Raw genomic sequence first — 19,618 nt, 5'->3', positions numbered from 1 at the left:
TAAGCAGCGGATGCCTTTCCAGCTGCAACCCAGTACTGGGAAACACCTATAAACACTCATTTACACTCATTCACGCACACACACACACACACACACACACACACGCACACACACACACACACACACACACACACACACACACACACACACTGATACACTACGGGCAATTTAGTTTATTCAATTCACCTATAGTATGTGTATGATACATGTATTTGGACTGTGGGGGAAACCGGAGCACCCAGAGGAAACCCATGCCAAACAGGAAGAACACGTCTACAGATATACCTGCAATAAATAGCAACAATAACAGAATTGCTACAATTCTAAACACAGAACTCTACAGTACAAAAGCCAAGATTGCGTTTTCTTTTTAACTTGTCGTTTAGAGTTCTGACACATCGCTTTTCCAGCACCCGTCCAATAGTTTGCAAGAAGATCATATGCGTCTCTGAGTAGATGAGAGAAGACCAACAGGAAGCCATGTGGTCAGTGAGAGTGTAATCCGTCCCTACTTCACACCGTGTCATTTCCCTTTGGGGGAATGGATGTGCTCGGCAGTGGGAGCTGGCATGGAGAGAGAAGCAGCCATTACTGGCGCAGCCGGAGCTCCCGCAGAGACAAAAGAAATTATAAATATCACTACACTGCCACGACACCCTGCTCTCACAAAGCCTCTCATTATCACCACCAGAGAATGTCAGGGAAGAAATAAAGACTAATGGACTAACCTCTCCTACTAATCGTTTTTTAGACGCACTCCCACAAAGTGCTGCCTCCCTCAAGGAAAATTAGACTTTCTATTTTTAACCTGCTAAAAAATGGCAACAGAGATAAGACTCTTGGCTGCCAAGTGATCGGCCTTTTCAGATGCAGCAACTTTTTGAACTTTTTTTTTTCTTGGCTGCCAGCTTAACTTTCTTTGCTCCACCGGTATGACCGGTATGGTGTTGGTGTTTATTTAACCATTTAGATTACATGCTCAAAGATTAGTCGTTATTAGGAACGACGGATTAATCCCAGGCATGAAATTCCAAAGTGTCATTTTTTTTTCCATTCCACAACAATTAATAGGATTTTCCGCCATAACGGGATTGTGGTTTAGGTTCTTTATCTGAAGCAGTACAATAGCTGTAAATATGAATTTAAAAGATCAAACAACTTTGGTTCTATTGTTAAGTAGCTTATAAAAGGAGGGAAAATATGTCACGGCACACGGGGAGGGGGCTCGCTTGGCTCTGGTATCCATAGCTTGAGCCCTTGAGCTGGGCTCTCTATACAGAGATCAGCTTAAAATTACCCTTCTGCCCATTGAAACGGATCGCCTGTGCTTTGAATTGTGGGTAGAGTCTAAAATGAATCACAACATAGCATTACTCTTTCATCCCTAGACCACTTCTAATGTCCCCATGCCAGCACTAATATAAAGTATGGCTCATACTTCCAGAGATTAGGTAGCTAACCCAGTGTTGCTGGCACTATCTGATCATTATTTTACCCCATATTCTTTAGATTAACGAACCGCACAGAGTCAGTCACAAGGCCACTGTGTGTTTATGCAGAACTAACATGTGGTTTGTTTTGCCTCACTGTTCATTAAGGAAAACAACAGTTTTCCTGTGCAATAATCACAGCCTCAGCACTCACTGGAATGCAGCGGTTTTCCTGTCCGCTTCACATTTAGCTACGCATTGAAATCCAAGGCCATGCATTCGGATATAACGTGCCAGAAAATTCCATGACCCCCTTTTTGGAGCTTTATCCAGTCAGATACCGCAGTGTAAAAGATACCAGTGTGGCCTGAAAATTCAGCTCTGTGCCTGTGCACATTTTAGCTGAAGAATCTTTTAGAAGCATAGCCTCGCATTCGCCATGGTTCACGAGAGATTAGTGGTGCTAAATTTGGATCCCATCTGAACAGCATTGTATCCCGGAGGTCAGTTTAATGTAAATGTGATGAGAGGATTATAACCCAGGGATGGATTTTCTCATGATAAAATGACACTCAGTGGAACCATGTGCTGATGTTCAGTCAGATGGAAGTGAAATAACAGTCAGGGGCTCAGTGGAGCGCTAGTGATAATTTCTTCTTTAGGAAGCCAGGGCATTCGAACAAGAGTGCACACTGTAACTGTGCAGTTCTCATAAAGTATACAGTTTTTTTCCCATATAATGCAAAGAAATAAGTTTGTAATTGGGGGTTATTAAGGTTTTGCATGAGTAGGTTGCATACAAAGTCAATTTAAACATGTGAATTTTCACTGGATTGTGCAAAAAAATAGGAGATAGGTGATGTGTTTGCTGTGAACATGTGGAATTCATCTCAATCATATCTCCCACGGAAGTTAAAATAATTCAACAAGTGAAAATAAAATTGGATTTACGTGAAAAACATTCCAAGTGTATACTAAAGTCAGTGACGTGCTATTCACACTCATTGACATTATGAGCTACTCGCAGCAGCAAAGCGACAAGCAATCGTTCATTTCAATGGAGAGTGAGCAACTCCCGGGGTGACAGTGACTTTTTGCGACCAGGTGGGCATGTTGAACGATGTGACAAAGTTTAGGATCCTTCAACTTTGTGTAAATGAAGAGCCACTTTCTTGAGTGACCACTAGTAGAGCTCACATGATCCTCACTCAGCTTGCTCAGAGGCCAGTTGTCTTCTCTATGCTGTAGAAATACACTGGCCTGCGTTTGTAGCAGGTTGCCAACCAGAGAGACATGTCACTAGCAGCTACAATGTCGCTGCTTGTGTGAATGAGGTATAAGTTTTAGTAACAATGAGGTGAATTTTGTTTATATGGAATAACAAGGTAAAGTGTGTAAAAGGCTGCAGAGATAATGAAAATGATTGTGTATTGGTACAGTGGGCCAATATAGATGAAATCACCATAATAGTACAAAGCACACATACACTTTTAAATATTCTTTGCTAGGTAATTGTCAGCACACACGTCAGTTTTTCATAATCAAAAAAGAAATGGAGGAGACGAAACAAGAACAACAATGCACTGCTGAAAATGGCAAAAAACACTACATCTGCTGTAGAGGAATTGGACTTAAAACCCAATGAGAAACCAACATGTTAAGGGAAGACCAAGAGTCAAAGTTTAAAGTGTTAAATCAGTTGACAGAATGTTTATTGAAGACACAGTTCTCCACATTTTCATAGGCCATAGAAAAGGATTGAGGCTTCAGCCGTCCCTGTCCTAGAATAAAGAAACATTCATACTTAGATATATTTTTTGACAACAGATAAAGCATGGCACACACTTCCCTATGCAAACTAAAGATCTTTGTCAACATATTCTATATGCAGTTCTTTGGTTTGCGGCTGAGATCTTATCAATACATTTGGCATTTGTATGGTCACATGCCATTGTTACAGTAAACAATAATTGTTATTGTCTTATAAACTGATAAAATGTGGACAATTTCTGCTACAGCTCATCTCTGAAACAGAACAATACTTTTAAACTTTGAACATTAAGACATTATTTGGAATAAAACTGAAAAGGAATAAACGTCAAACTCTAAAACCCTTAATGAAATGAATAAATTATAAAACAAGTGCATATTTATCACTGAAAGCGGAGCTGAATGATTAAACACTGTTACTGCATTCTTGACATGGGTCAGACCCTCAGTCATTTTCTCAGATATCAAATGCCTTGATCATAACAAAAAACTCCAGAAGTGAGGAGGGGATTGTAAATCCAATGTATTTACAATTTTATTTTAAGCAAGTGCAAAGACAGTGTTGAATCTTTGATACATCTTTGCACACTGTTAAACCCCAAAATTTAAAGTAACTCAAAACATTCGAGGAAACCAATGGCAGCAAATCATTTAAATTCAAACCTTAATGAGTACTGTGAACTTAATCCATTTGAGTAAACGAAGCAATTTGAGCAGTGTAAAACCTAAGTTAAGGCAACTCAATCTGTTTGAGGAAACCGATTGCTACAAACCCCTTAAGTTAAAAAACTAATCTATATGAGTACTGTGAACTTACTCCATTAACATTGAAGTTATGAGGTATTTAAGTAACTTATTACCTTCAACACTAACTTCAAAATTCTTTTCAAATGAGTAGAATTAACTTTTAGTCAATTTTGAGTTAACTACACTCATTTCATTTGATATAAGTTGACTGTTGGGCTTTACAGTGTAGTGCACATCTTGTAGCACAGTTTCGTGCACATGCAGCATGCATTTAAATGGAGGATACTTTGAAAGGCTGTCTGTTCCAACACTTTGGAAGTGGTAATGTACACTTAAAATAGTGGAGTATACATTAGGTTTCACTGAGACAGGTGCAACTCCACCACAAATCAAAGCAGAGACAGTGGCAGGGCATACGAATAAAAGCAAAGTGTCTAGTGGTTGAGAATCATAATGGGTATGCTAATTAGGCAACTGTTACCTTTCCATTGGTGCACTGTACGGCTGTGAATCACTGTCATGGTGAAATACAGCTCTTGCCAAAATGCCTGTGCTGTTGCCTCCACAATACAGATGCCTGTTCTGACAAACCTGCCTAAATCGTGCCATTATCCCTATAGGCTCTGGTGTGACGAACCCATGATTCACAGGTGCAAACATTGACATGGTAATCTCTTCCGAGAGCCAAGTGTAAAAGGCTGACTTCAAACAATAAAAGGAAGCTAAGAGGCGAATCAGTCTCATCTATTCAATTCTCTGGCCAGGCTGCATAATAAGCAGAGTCCTGTCAGGCGTTGCAGAAAAGAGGGGGAAAAACACAAAGCATAATAAACAAAGCCCCTATTGCTTCTGTTCTTGACAGCACTGCTGCTAAACTTTGAACAGTCGTTATTTACACCATTCGGTCCCCTCTTCAGTGCAGCTGTCGCTACGACATAAAAAGAAAGAAGCGCACTCGCTCCGAGCCAGCAGTCAGCAGGGAACAGGGAATAAAGGGTTAGGGAAAAGGAAGAAAAGAGAGGGGTGGTAGTAGTTAAACGAGCTGTATCATACTAGATGAATTCCTGATGATTTTCGGTTTTAGACAAGAGGTGATTGCACTGCTTAAGGTGAGGCCTTAAAGCCAGAAAGCTGCTTGCTCAGCAGATGCCAGATAACACCTCCAGGGGAACATGGTTTGCACTTCCAGCATGTGCGAAGTCACACAAAAGAGCAGCGTGAAGGACAAAACCAACCCCCAGGACTGGGTTTTACAGCTCCCTTTACAGCCATGCTAATAAACTGCACCTCTGAGCTGAGCTAGCATGTGTATTCTAAGGCGAATGGCTAAGCTATAATTGAAGTGCTCTGATATATGTAAGCAAAGTGCTGCTTACAATTCTGCACACATTTTTACCTTTGATCACTTTGTCCCTTTAGCCTCTACATGCAAATCGCAATATGACGAACAATAGCTTCCATAACTTGACATGTTCCAGCACACAAGCAAAGCCCTGTTCACTTAAACTTGTTCGAGCTAATTACAGTTGTTGGATTGTGATTCTCTGATGCACACTTGTTAGTCCCCTCATACCACCTACCACTGACAATGCATGCAAATTTAACAGGGAAAAAAAGTGGAAGCTGAAATATGGTGAATGTGTTCGGACAGTGTAGATTGTGTATCTCTAATGGCTGCCTTATTCGTTTAGGGATGATTGCTCTGGTGCCAATGATTAATCCCTCTAGGACTTAATGGTGTCAAAGGGATACAAAAAAGAGAAAGGAGCAAAAACAGACGAACAGAATTGGAAAGCATAATTAATGGATTCAGATCCTGTTAAACAGCCCCCTTACAGAGCAGATAGTACAAACAGAGTGCATGGAACTGGCACCCAATTTGTTCACACTTTGTTGTAGTAATAAGATCCAGGCCTCCCTCGTGCAGTGGATTGGATAATTAACTCCCTGGGATGAATTCAGAGGAAAAGGGACCCCCCTTTTTGATTTATCATATGGGGGAGATGGTGGTCTACAGCCATTGCAAAATGGTATTATATAAATTGCTTTATTCCCCTTTTCTCTCAATGTACTTTTCTCTCTGTTAGAATTACAAACTAGATTGGGAAGAGAAGATAATAAGAAAGAAGAGTAGGGCCGGAAATGTAAGGGTAATGTTCATATTGCCCGAAAGGAAAGCTCTTAAGCGTAGTTTTCTTGGCATAAATGCATTTCAACTAAAAAAAATTGTATGGCTCCCCACTGTAATGAAAAATAGTATCAAAATGATTTGTCAGGCTTATGCTCTACCGTTACCTTTTTTGTGTTGTTAGATTTTATAACTGACAAAGCAGGCACTGCTCTAGAGACCTTTGACTGAATGCTGTTCTTAGAAACTGCTGTCTCAGAGAACCAGCAAGCAGCATGACTCAGGTCATGCTAATTTCCATTGGTATAATGAGCTTCACCTTCCTTTATTGTGTAATCCTGCACATCAAGTCCTTTGGAATGTGTAGATAACAATTTCCTGCTATTGTCCTTAAAAGAAGCTGCCTCCCTCTCTTTAGTGAGTGTGTACATTCCTCCTATGGAGGCCGGGGGCTTTGGTTTTGGTGAATGAGGTGCAATTTCCATTGTCTGTTTCCTTTTGGATTATATGCGAGTCTAGATGTGCTGATGCTGATTTATGTTCTCATAACTCTCTCTTTGTCTCTTTCAGAAACATGTGAAGACTCTGGTGTGGCACTGGATTACAGAATTAGCATTCAGACTGCGAGAACAAAGGCCTTCTTGAACTTTTCTAAAGTCTTCATTTCCTAACCTGTCAGGTCCCTCAAACCATGGGGGGACAGCAGGATTCACAGAGGACTTTGAAGCAAAGCCCTGGGCAGGGTTTTACATTGTCCTTTACATGCTGGTTATTAGTTTTAATCTTGCCTGTAGTTTGCTGTGAACAGTCATTTACAACGTTTTACCCTGAGCGACGAGAATGGGCCTTCAACCACCTGACAGTTCACAAGACAACAGGGGCACTCTACATTGGTGCCGTCAACCGTGTCTACAAGTTATCAGGCAACCTAACACTATTAGTATCCCATGATACTGGTCCAGAAGATGACAACAAGGCTTGTTACCCTCCACTTATCGTTCAGCCTTGCTCTGAACCACTGATTTCTACCAACAACATCAACAAACTATTACTCATTGATTACTCCCAGAATCGACTGCTTGCCTGTGGAAGCCTCTACCAAGGTGTCTGCAAATTGCTACGGTTGGACGACCTCTTTATCCTGGTGGAACCCTCACACAAAAAGGAGCATTACCTCTCCAGTGTCAACCAGACAGGCACAATGTATGGAGTCATTGTGCCCTCACAGGGTAAAGATGGGACCCTCTTCATTGGTACTGCCGTGGACGGGAAGCAAGACTACTTTCCAACAATCTCCAGCCGAAAGCTTCCACGTGACCCAGAGTCTTCAGCGATGCTGGACTATGAGCTTCACACTGACTTTGTTTCATCCCTTATCAAAATTCCTTCTGACACTCTGGCATTGGTCTCTCATTTTGACATCTACTACATTTATGGCTTTGCTAGTGGCAATTTTGTCTACTTTCTGACCGTTCAGCCTGAAACACCTGAGAACAGCATGTCTTCCAGTGGACCCTCAAATGACTTGTTTTACACCTCTCGAATCGTCCGACTCTGCAAAGATGACCACAAGTTCCACTCCTATGTGTCTTTGCCTATTGGTTGTGTTCGAAACAGAGTTGAATATCGCCTTCTGCAGGCAGCATATCTGGGCAAGCCTGGGAGAGTGTTTGCGGCATCCCTTAACATCAGTGCTCAGGATGATGTGCTCTTTGCTGTCTTTTCCAAAGGACAGAAACAGTACCACCATCCACCTGATGACTCTGCCCTCTGCGTCTTTAGTATTCGGGACATTAATGCACGGATCAAGGAGCGTATGCAGTCCTGCTATCAGGGAGAGGGGAACTTGGAGCTCAACTGGCTGTTGGGAAAGGATGTACCTTGTACAAAAGCGGTAAGAATATATTAACTACCTTGCTAAACCAGGTTTGTTTTTGAAGCTTGATGTTTGATGTAGTATGTGAAACCCTAATTACAGAAGTTCTTCAGTGTACTGAAATACTATAATTGAATCTGTTGTGCATGGTTTATTTAAGAGCCTTATTTCTAGCTCTCTGCCTTTGATTGCTGTTCTTCTGGCGCAAGATTCATTTTTTGCCCTCTAAGAAACTGACAGTTCCCATGCCTGCTTCTGCTCACTAGAAAACCTCAGTAGATCAGAACAGACAGATGGGGAATTGTTACTAATTTTGTTTTCTCTGAAATGAAGATAGGATCTGCATCATAATGTTTATGTAACTGGTTGTTTTTCTAATGTATCCATATTTCACTCTTACGAGTGTAACACGACCCTATCCAAGCAATCCTTTTGACCCGTTTAACCTATAGGGTTGAATGTCAGACATGGTTAGAGTTAGTATAAGCATGAAAGCACATCCTCCTATAATTCCCATGAAAGAAGTTCTAACCTTATTGTTTTAGCTTGTTTTTGTGGTTGTTTTCTACATATTTATTAATCTGCAATTAGTACTAATTGTTATTGCTGATAAGCTAAGAGGCAGGAATAGGCATCTAAATAAGAGCCATGTTAACGTTAGAATGTCTCATCCAAAGCATGCTAAATAATTGTATGGTTAGGTGAAGTTGACTTGTTATAAGTTAAGTAGTTTTCATTGCTGATTCTATTTATAACTATTTGGTAAAAATAAATATTTAGAAAAAAAAAAATATATATATATATATAAAAAAATAGAGAGATGATGCTCACAATATATGCAGCAGAATGAATAAGTGTGCGTTTCGTTCGTAATGGCCAGTGAAAACTCATGCAGAGAGGTGTGTTTTGTCTGTTGTGGTAGTGTATGTGTACAGTATGTGTATATATAAATAGCTTTTCTGGGTGTTTCAGGCTTAACACGCATCTCTAAAAGTAATTTATCATCATCTGAATGCTCGGCTTATTCACACAATGGAATAAAAAAGGGGCAAGTCTGGATCTGTGTCTTATGGATGGTGGTTTTACATTACGAACTGCAGATTTACATGCTGAGGAGGAAAACCCAATGTTAACTCCAGCAACGTCTGTGACTATTTAGAAATTATAAAGTAATTGTAATAGAAGTAACAGCAGGTCTCGTAGAAGACCACATGAAATTACTCAAGCATTGATTTATTTTTGGTTTTTACTAGTCGTCCCTGCTGAAAGAAACAGGTTGAACCAGCCTAAGCTCGTTGGCAGGTTTTAGCTGGTTGAGCGGCCTGGTTTTAGAGGGGTTTTGGCCATTTGCAAGGTTTCTAGCCAATTCTAGTCTGGTCTTTGCTGTTCAGGCTGGAATATGACTAGCTTAAACCAGTTAAAACCAGCTTGACTAGCCTGGTTTAAGCTGGACATGGCTGGTTTTGGCTGGGCTCCCAGCCTGGCTAGGCTGGTCAAGCTGGTTCTAGTTGGTCAACTCCCAGCCTGACCAGCTAAGACCATGCTGGAAACCAGCCTGGAAAAGGCCAAAACCCCTCTAAAACCAGTGTGGTCGACCAGCTAAATGCACCCAACCACCCTAGGCTGGTTTAAGTTGGATTTTTCAGCAGGGTTGCTTCTAAACGACCAGTTTCTGCTGTTTAACCGAGGGCGTAAGATAGCTCTATCTGTTTATGTTTATATACAAGTTATCACACTCACATGTAGTGCATTGATGTTTGTGTATATATGAATGCATGTTTGTTATGCCGTCAGTGACTCAGTGAAGTTTAAATGAGAGTCTTAATGACAAACCACCATTACGTGGTTCCCTCTAGGGTATCCTTTATTAGCTTCAGTAAATTCGCCATTAGCATGAAGTCAGAGGTGATTGTCACTCAGAGGAAAACATTATTGAGTGTCTGAGCAGGGTGGTCTACGTAGTGGCAGACTGTACTCTGGCCCCATTAGGGACCCTAGAGGATCCCCTGTCTGACCTCAGGGGGGCCGTCAGTGGCTTATGATGTCAGCCAGCCCTCCTCCGTATTTTTCTAGGCCTCATTAAAAACATTGCACTAGAAACCTCCTGTGACTTCTCTCTTGGCCCTGGAGGAATGTGTCAGGATTAACCGAGGAGGAAGTTTGGGATATAAAAACATTAGGATATATGTAGTGTAAACACGCCTCAGTCAATAGCGTTCAATAAATCTATAGTATTATGCACAAAGATCTTTAGCGATTAGCATAGCAAAGCCTGTAAGCCCACACAAACCAAAAACCACTCACATTACAAGCTTTTCTTTTTTTTACTGCCTTTTCAAGACCGGTTGGAGTATGAAAATATTTTTATAGCGAAATAATACTCCTCACACATTTTTGTTCGCTATCCAAGCTTATTTTACCTAAGACATACAGTACTACTTAAACTCCCCAAGCATGCTGTTTTTATTAAATTTTCTGTCAGTTATTTTTGGCTATTTTTGATCACATGGCTTCAGTCTACTGGCTTCGGCTCCAGTGTCTCTGCTGAATCACAGATAAAGTGAAAGTAAGAGAGAGAGGAAGAGAAGTCATAAGCCGAGAGGGCCGAATGAAAGATTTATCACAGAGCCCAGCTTGCAACTGTCTTCCTGCTTGGCCAACCTGCTCGCTGCTTCACATCCAGCTCTTTGATGCTATTCACTCATTCAGGCGGTGTTACGTTTCATCAGGCTGCCTGATCAAGCCTATCGCGGTGCCAGTTTGAGCCGTGATCTAAAGAGGACACTCTGTTGATCAGGTGCTTTCCAAAGAGACGACCCTTGTCCAGATTTGTGTATGGAACAAAACCCCCCTGCCCGAAATGGCAGTCATGGGAAATGAGTTCCAAAGTGAGAAGCAGAAAGGTTGCTGTGTGAATATGTGATCAGGCACTTTAGAGTCCATATCAAAGATAACATCAGAGACAGAACTTAATGTTCAAAAGCTAAATCAAAATAAATTATTTTTACTGTATTATGAAGCAATATACTATATTACCAATATACTATATTAGCAATAAGGTACATATAAGGCAGCACATATTAAACAACACATCAAAATTAATGCAACACCTCTTTGATTTTATAAAAGAAGTATAATGTGTGTGCGTATGTGTAATTATATTTGAATGTTCATTCATGTATTCATTGTCTTTTTGGCTTAGTCCTTTTATTAATTTGGGGTACGCCACAGCGGAATGAACCACCAACTTATCCAGCATATTTTTTACGCAGCAGATGCTCTTCCAGCTGCAACCCATCACTGGAAAACACCAATACACACTCATTCACACATACACTACGGACAATTTAGCTTACCCAATACGCCTATTTTGCATGTCATTGGACTGTGGGGGAAACCGAAGCACCCAGAGGAAACTCAAACACAGGGAGAACATGCAAACACAGAAATGCAAACTGACCCAGCCAAAACTCGAACCAGCGACCTTCTTGCTGTGAGGAGATTGTGCTACCCACTGCGCCACCGTGACGCCATTTTTAAATGTTATTCATTTTTTTAAAAGATTAAATGTATGGATGTAACAATTGACTCACCTGACTCACGATTCGATAGAATTCACAATACTAAACTCACGATTCACGATTTAGTCACAATGTTTTTTAACAAAATGATTTGAGACAAATTTAAGGTGAACAAGAGCCCTTTCTTTTTTCTCAAATGCTGCACTTTTAAATAAAGAAGATAACTAAATAGCTAACTAAATAAGACTCTTTTATATAAACAAACTAAAACTTTGTGCAGCTACATTACAAATTTAAAACTGATTGCAAATCAATAATGAACAATACAAACTAAAGAAAGCTCTTTAATGCTAACAAACTAACACAGTGACTGTGCTGGGATTTGACATTTTTTAAAAGAAATATCAGAATATCTATGTTTTCTGGTATAAGCTGTGATCTTTAAACATTTATAATGTCCCCTGCTGATAAAAAAAAAAAAAAAAACTCTTTCACTGAGGACAGAGATGGCTGGTGTGGAGAGGAAAGTCTTTCCTAAACCAGAGAGCAGCATGTACAGAGGTGGTCAATAAGCCCTCTGCTCCATGGGACTGGCCACTGGCATCAAATACTGATTATAACATATGATAGGGCTGCACAATTCTGGCTAAAATGAGAATAATGTTTTATTGTTTAAAATAAAGTTAACAATTTTCTCATGATTCTGTGGATGTAAAATAAAGGTTAATATGAGTAGGCTATTATTATTGTTATTTCTCAAACGTATGGTAAAACAACAGTAATAATATTAGGCCTATTTGTGTAAGTCTACTGTTGGTTGAAATGCAAAGTTTTGTTTTGACGAGGAATTGGGGACTTGAATAAACTTAAAGTTTGTCCTGGTCAATAATGTACTGTAAAGTGATGATATCAGAATACAACTATTCATAATTCTAAAGTTGAATGATTTTGTTTGAGATATATGCTTGCAATCTGTCATGGACAACATTATTAGATATTATTATTTTTTTCACTGGTAAAATGAAACATTTTGTCATTATCAGATTCCCTTTTGCATTATTCAACATTATAGGCTAGAGCAGTTGATATTTTGTGTTTTTGTGTTCGATATGAAAGAAAAACAAAACATCAAATGTTGTTATCATAACTCTGTAATGTGATCACATAAGTAAACCTCTTTTCGCAGTATTTTAAATAAAGAAGATAACTAAATAGCTAACTAAATAAGACTCTTTTATATAAACAAACTAAAACTTAGTTCAGCTACATTACAAATTTAAAACTGATTGCAAATCAATAATGAACAATACAAACTAAAGAAAGCTCTTTAATGCTAACAAACTAACACAGTGACTGTGCTGGGATTTGACATTTTTTAAAATAAGAATTATCAGAATATCTATGTTTTCTGGTATAAGCTGCGATCTTTAAACATTTATAATGTCCCCTGCTGATAAAAAAAACTCTTTCACTGGGGACAGAGATGGCTGGTGTGGAGAGGAAAGCCTTTCCTAAACCAGAGAGCTGCATGTACAGAGGTGGTCAATAAGCCCTCTGCTCCATGGGACTGGCCACTGGCATCAAATACTGATTATAACATATGATAGGGCTGCACAATTCTGGCTAAAATGAGAATAATGTTATATTGTTTAAAATAAAGTTAACAATTTTCTCATGATTCTGTGGATGTAAAATAAAGGTTAATATGAGTAGGCTATTATTATTGTTATTTCTCAAACGTATGGTAAAACAACAGTAATAATATTAGGCCTATTTGTGTAAGTCTACTGTTGGTTGAAATGCAAAGTTTTGTTTTGACGAGGAATTGGGGACTTGAATAAACTTAAAGTTTGTCCTGGTCAATAATGTACTGTAAAGTGATGATATCAGAATACAACTATTCATAATTCTAAAGTTAAATGATTTTGTTTGAGATATATGCTTGCAATCTGTCATGGACAACATTATTAGATATTATTATTTTTTTCACTGGTAAAATGAAACATTTTGTCATTATCAGATTCCCTTTTGCATTATTCAACATTATAGGCTAGAGTAGTTGATATTTTGTGTTTTTGTGTTCGATATGAAAGAAAAACAAAACATCAAATGTTGTTATCATAACTCTGTAATGTGATCACATAAGTAAACCTCTTTTCGCAGTATTTGCACAAAGTTTGTGTTTGTTCGGCGCACCTCACCACTGTTATTTTTGTCTGCCGCTCCACGTCTCGCTTGCCGCTCTTGCAGGTAAAGCAAGTTTGCGTCTGTAAAAACAACACCCCCTCTGTTCAAAATTCATTCATTCGATTTATTCAACATCTGTACCGGTTTGAATCGTCACATATTTAAAGTATTGTCGATTTTCAACCGACTCACTGCAAATTGTTACATTTCTATTTAAATGTTAGAAATTATTTTCATCCATATTTGTATTTACTGTACATATGAAAGGGTTAACTCTAAACAATTTTTTTATCTGTCTAGTAGGGATGGAAGATTTGGTCTAAAATCTAAATCTCGATTAATTAAAATTTTACCTTAATTACGATTAATGAACGATTATTTTATTTATTCATTCATTTTTTGGCCTCATAGTTCATTGACGTGTTTTGTACAGTAAATATGTTCATATATTACAAGTGAGAGATTTTAGAATGAAGGGTGCATTACTTCATTTTAAAATAATTGAAGGAAACATGCACTATCTATAACTATTTATTGAACATCATAATAGAAAATATGCTGTCCCAAAGCATCTCTGGCACAGCTTCCATGCATCATCAATGTAGTACAAACGTGTGACGTGTAGTTACATTTTTTGAGAGGTGCCTAGGTAGACAAGCTCGCGGAGACCATACCCGTGCGTAATTGAAAAAATTGACCTGGAAAAATGTGATTGATTATAGGTTCTGAATGTCAATTTTGATTACTTTTTGATTAATCGCCAAGCCTTACCGACTAGCATGAATTGTAAGGAGAAAATTGTAGTATATTTTATTATATTATGAGATAATACTGATATTTTAAGTTTATATGTTCCTTTAAGTTTTTTGCTTTATTCTCATAGATGATATTTTTACATTTCTATTGCCCCCCTTTGTAAATAAACACAAGTTATTGAACGGTGTCACTTTAATCGATCAAAATCGAATTTACATTTTATTTCTATTGATTAATCATGCTAACTTAAGAATTTACATTATGCTAATTTAGCCCAAGGCTAACTTTTACTGATTGAGCTGAAGTGACTGAAATCATATTCATTTTCATCAGATTTCATAGTGATTTTGATGTTATTGAAATGCCAGACACTCACTATTTTGCCTACAAAGTAAATAAAATATAGAATAAAATCTTTATTAGAGATTAGCATAAGACTAAAACGTATCCAACCTGCGGCATAACAAGATCAATGTGTATGAGGACTACAAAAGAACTTTGCATACAAACATATTTAAATCATATACAGTAAAAGGCAAAGCCCAACACCTTTCCAAGAACACTCCTGCACATCTCCAAGGCAGCTATTTTTGGATCTGGAAATAAAAGCAAACGCACCAAAGGAACAAGATCTGCCGAGTATGAGGCATTTACATCCCTTCTTTATTGCCGTCCCCCAGCTTGTGAAGGGCTGTGAGGCCGTAAAAGATTTTATAGCGTGAGGCTGTAGTGGAGCAGGCAGATATTAAAGGGCCTCGGAGTGTTGGGGATGAGCAGTGCTGCGTTCAGCATCATGAGCGAGCGCACAGTATCCATCCCTCTTACTCTACATGGCACTTTGAGGCCAGTGTCAGTCACAAACTCCGATGACCTGAATCGAAACGCCGCCGAGTGTTGTAACTCGCCGCCCCAGCCCAAATGGGGATTGATAGTGGCCCATGCCTGCATGCGACATGAAAAATGGGCCATGGACCCTCCCATTAGATTGTAAATGTTTACAAGCTTCAATCTCTTTAGTTTAAGTTGGTGTGTATGCATGTGTCCAAGAGGGAGAGGAGAGGATACAAGGGGGAACTGGTAGAGAGGACATCATGTGTTGGCCATTTTTAGGTCCTGCTGACACACGTTTCAGGTTGTGACTAGTTTATTTGTCTGCTAACAGTGTCCAAAAGTGGATATGCTATACAGAGGTTTCTATACATGTTCTAAAGCCATTCTTCTTTCTTCTGAAAATGCTTATAGAAGGGCTGAACAATATCGTTACAGCATCAAAATCGCAATGTGTGGATTTGGAATGTGGAATAGTCATATCGCAGAATCTGCAATATGGAGTTGAGATTATAGTTGATCAGCAATAAAGAATGTACAGTGTTATTTTACAATACATTTGATTAATCAATAAGAGGGTAGAAAACACATTTGTAATGCAATTCTATAAAATATATGTGCTGTTCGTAAAAGAAATACATCTAATGACTTTTTGAAGGATTTGATATACTGATATATTTTGTATATTGAGATATATTTTGGAGGGTTTGCTTGTGGTATACTGTAGGTATTGTGATCCATCATTACCGGGGCCAAAATATCATGATAGTATCGAATCGTGTTGTGTCGTGTTACTAGGGCCAGACTGAATCTGCGGACATTTTTTGCTATGCTGCAGAGAATTTAAAAATCTGCGGATTGCAGATGATCTTAGGATTACCATAACTAAAAACTTTATTGAATGTGTATAATGCAAATCCAATTAGATCCACTTATTTGGTAAACACAGCAAGTATCTCATATAATATCTCTACTAAAAGACAGTAAATATTACTTTATAAACTCTATTGTAAATAAATCATATGAACATTTTAATATTACTATTATTATATCACAATAATATTAGTGAAATTAATTTAAAATCTGATAAATATAAATGTACACACATTTACACAAGTAAATAAATTAATGAAGGGCAAAAAATCTGCACATATATGTGGATTTCTGTGTGCATATTCCATGTGGGCCTACATATTACTGTACCTAAATATCTACTTGTTTTATTTTAATTTTTGCTTCAATTTCTTTAATTCAAGATTATTCCAATCTTAATTAATGATTTTATTCCAAATAGAGCTATTCAAGTCATCTGCCGAAATTGTATTAAAAACACAATATATATTTTAGAAAAAGAAAATATTGCAATGTCAGATTTTTACAATATCGCGCAGTCCTAGCTTATAGTTTAGCATTGGTGGAAATGTATTTTTTTTTTGGAATAAAAGTGTTGGGTTATTTATTTATTTTTTTCATGCTAAGAATAATAGATATTAGGGTCGGTTATCGTTTAATATGATTTTGATACCGGTACTAAATGGATACTTTAAAACTGTACCGGTGCCAAAATGGTGAACGACTCCTTAAACTTTTTAATTATTTTGATTGAACAAAATAAAGTTTATAGTGTACATCAATTTATATTTTATATATTTGAATTAAATTCTATTAATATATTTCTTTTGATCCTTTTCTTGTTAGCATGAATTTAAGATTTGCATTATGCAATTTATATTACATTAGCTTACTATGGAAAGGCTGTCAGCAAAATCAGAGAACACCTTTAGGGTTGAGGCTTGTGGCTATGTTTGCATGGACATCAGTGATCTAATGATTTACTTTAATCCGAATAAGACAATAATATGCTTAAAGTGTTTACATGAGTTGCTTTTTGAATGCTCCTTTCATGATCCCATTTTACTTGTTATTGCACATAGATTGATTAAAGTCATTACGTCACCACGCTATCCACATTGGAGCTCCTCTGGAGCTTCATACAATTTCTAATAACCTATCTGTGACTTTGATGTACCCCTTGATGCCTCTTACATCCTTGTCGCAGCACCAGTGGCACCAAATTTAGGCACTAAAATTCATATGCTGATTCGGTCCAGTACAAACCGATTACCAAGGGGGTTTCGGAACCCAACCGTAATAGCTATATACACAATAGAATTTTGTTTCTTGTTACTTAAAATTTTAACTAAAATAAACAAACATAAAAAAGACACTAATATAAGTATTTAGATATACACTTTAACTGTTTCCACATTAGTTATCAAGTAACTTGCTCAAGTTTAAGCATCAAAGCAATATTATAAACATTAATATTATTTATTATATTATAAAATATAAAAATATATAATAATTATATATATATATATATATATATATATATATATATACATACATGATATAAAATATATCTGAGCCTAAGTATATGACATAAAATTGTATTATTTAATTAAAGATTCATATTTTATTATACTCTTTAAACTAATTAAAAGTCATGACAAAAATATTTTCCAAATTAAAATATTGAATAAGATGAGTTGCAGAAACATTCTGTCCATTCAGAGAGAAGTTGAATCAGAGTTAGAGTCTGTGCTTATGGTCTGAGTCGCTGTCTCATGTGTTTAGGTGTTGCTGTCTGCCGGTGTGGTGTGTAAGTGTGTGTGAATGTGCTTTGGTCCCCAGCTGGGCTGAGCTCCACTATTCTCATAGCACAGGGTAATGAGGCAGTCAGGAAGGCCGGCAGAGCAGAGCGGGAACATGTCTGCCCAGATGAACACAAAACCAAGAGTCTGGCTGGAGAAACCACACTCAGTGGTCCGGTTACCGTCTCCCCTCACACACACCAAGCAAGAGTCCATTTTCTCTGGCCCTCACTGTAAACTCATAATATGGGCTGGTTGGGCTTCAGTTGATAGTGTGGTACACTAGTACAACTGAATACCGTGGAAAACACAGAAATGTCAGGGATTTTTTTTTTTTACTTTCCATGCTATTGTTTAGAAGTTTGATGTAAGTTTGACACCCAATGGTTGAACTAGGTATTGCAGTCCTGGATCAAAACAAATGCAAACGCAGGTTGCCAGATTGAGGACAAACAGGAGCGAGTCTGACGATCGAGCCTAAAGGCTGGTTTAAGCCGTGTTCTAAATAAAAGCAACAGCACATGACAGAAGGAATATCTCCATATTAAAAGAAGTTTTTGTTCTAATCAACACCTATTGATATACTGCAGATAGTTTACCTCACATCTTGAAAATAAAATAAACCGTTTGAAATAGAACTTTAGAACTGAGACACAAAACCAACACATAATAGTTCAGCATCTGCATTTAGTAATATTAAAGAGGTTTAATATGCATTAATTAGATAATAAACCTTATCATTTCGTGAGTGAGTGCATATTCTGTGCTTCTGAATGGCTGTATTTAAATTTAGTCATGTTTCTTCTGGTGCAAACAGCCAAATTGCTCATCACTCAAATCTTATATCGTAGTGTGTTGTTAGGACACGGGGTTACAATGTAACCTGCTCACCTAATGTTTACGTTAATAATATTTATAAATATTTGAAAACTAATAACCAACTCATGTGGATCTCTAAATCTTCATCTCATTTCGTAGTCTGCTACTGTTCAGCCGAGGTCAAATTTCGGTCACAGGTGTATTCCTGACTGAATTAATCAAATATGCTTTTTTTCCATCAAGGCAACCAGGGGTGCTGAAGTATAATTGGCTAAACTGGCATTGGGCGGGTTAAAAGAATCAAAACAAAGACATTTTCGAAGCAGAATATCTGACTTCAGCATTGTTTGTCAGATAAACAAGAATGTTTACCTGCAAACATATTATGGTATTTTTATGCTTTACAAGAGTCTCTGAGTCATTCAAGAGTCATTCTTTTTAAACCTGCTTTAAGACATTATAATATGTTAGATCTGTTTTTAATCTTTTTTGAAATTTTCTTATGCTTGTCTCTTTTATTCCTACTCATGTAAAGAACTTTGAATTACCATGGACCCTTTTTACAAGCCTGTTATGACACATTTACCGGTTATCATAATCTTAAATCCTTCAAATTTTTTTTACAATTTTTTTTAAATGTATGAACATTTATATGTATTTAGAAATTTATTATATAATTTTTGTGTCAAATTACAAAAAACGAATTACAACTTATACTGTACGAGGTGTTTTTAATCCAGCATCGATGGGGCTGAGAGTAAATCTGACGTTATTCTCTCCTCTGGCTGCCGTCATCAGTCTCGCACATTTTTTTCCTTTTTCTGAAAGTCGTTATAACACTATCGTGGCATTTTCTTTTTATTATTACACTAAATACGATTGTAAAAAAAAATAAAATTAAA

General features: G+C 37.6%; 1 protein-coding gene across 17 annotated transcripts in view; it reads left to right on the top strand.

Moving 5' to 3' along the window:
- The window catches only part of plxna2 (plexin A2), a 775,253-nt gene that overhangs the window by 449,130 nt on the left and 306,505 nt on the right, over positions 1-19,618 (top strand). For all 17 annotated transcript variants that reach the window (XR_012398604.1, XR_012398605.1, XM_073939239.1 and 14 more), the window contains one exon: positions 6,646-7,969. Coding sequence is in view for 15 of the 17 variants with exons in the window: in XM_073939239.1 (XP_073795340.1) it covers positions 6,767-7,969 (1,203 nt within the window). In the remaining 2 variants the exon portion in view is untranslated. The remainder of the gene's footprint in view (positions 1-6,645; positions 7,970-19,618) is intronic.

This window comes from Danio rerio, chromosome 23 (assembly GCF_049306965.1).
Source record: "Danio rerio strain Tuebingen ecotype United States chromosome 23, GRCz12tu, whole genome shotgun sequence".
Taxonomy (NCBI): Eukaryota; Metazoa; Chordata; class Actinopteri; order Cypriniformes; family Danionidae; genus Danio; species Danio rerio.
The sequence above is the reverse complement of the archived record's forward strand: the minus strand, read 5'-3'. Positions and strand labels throughout refer to the sequence as shown.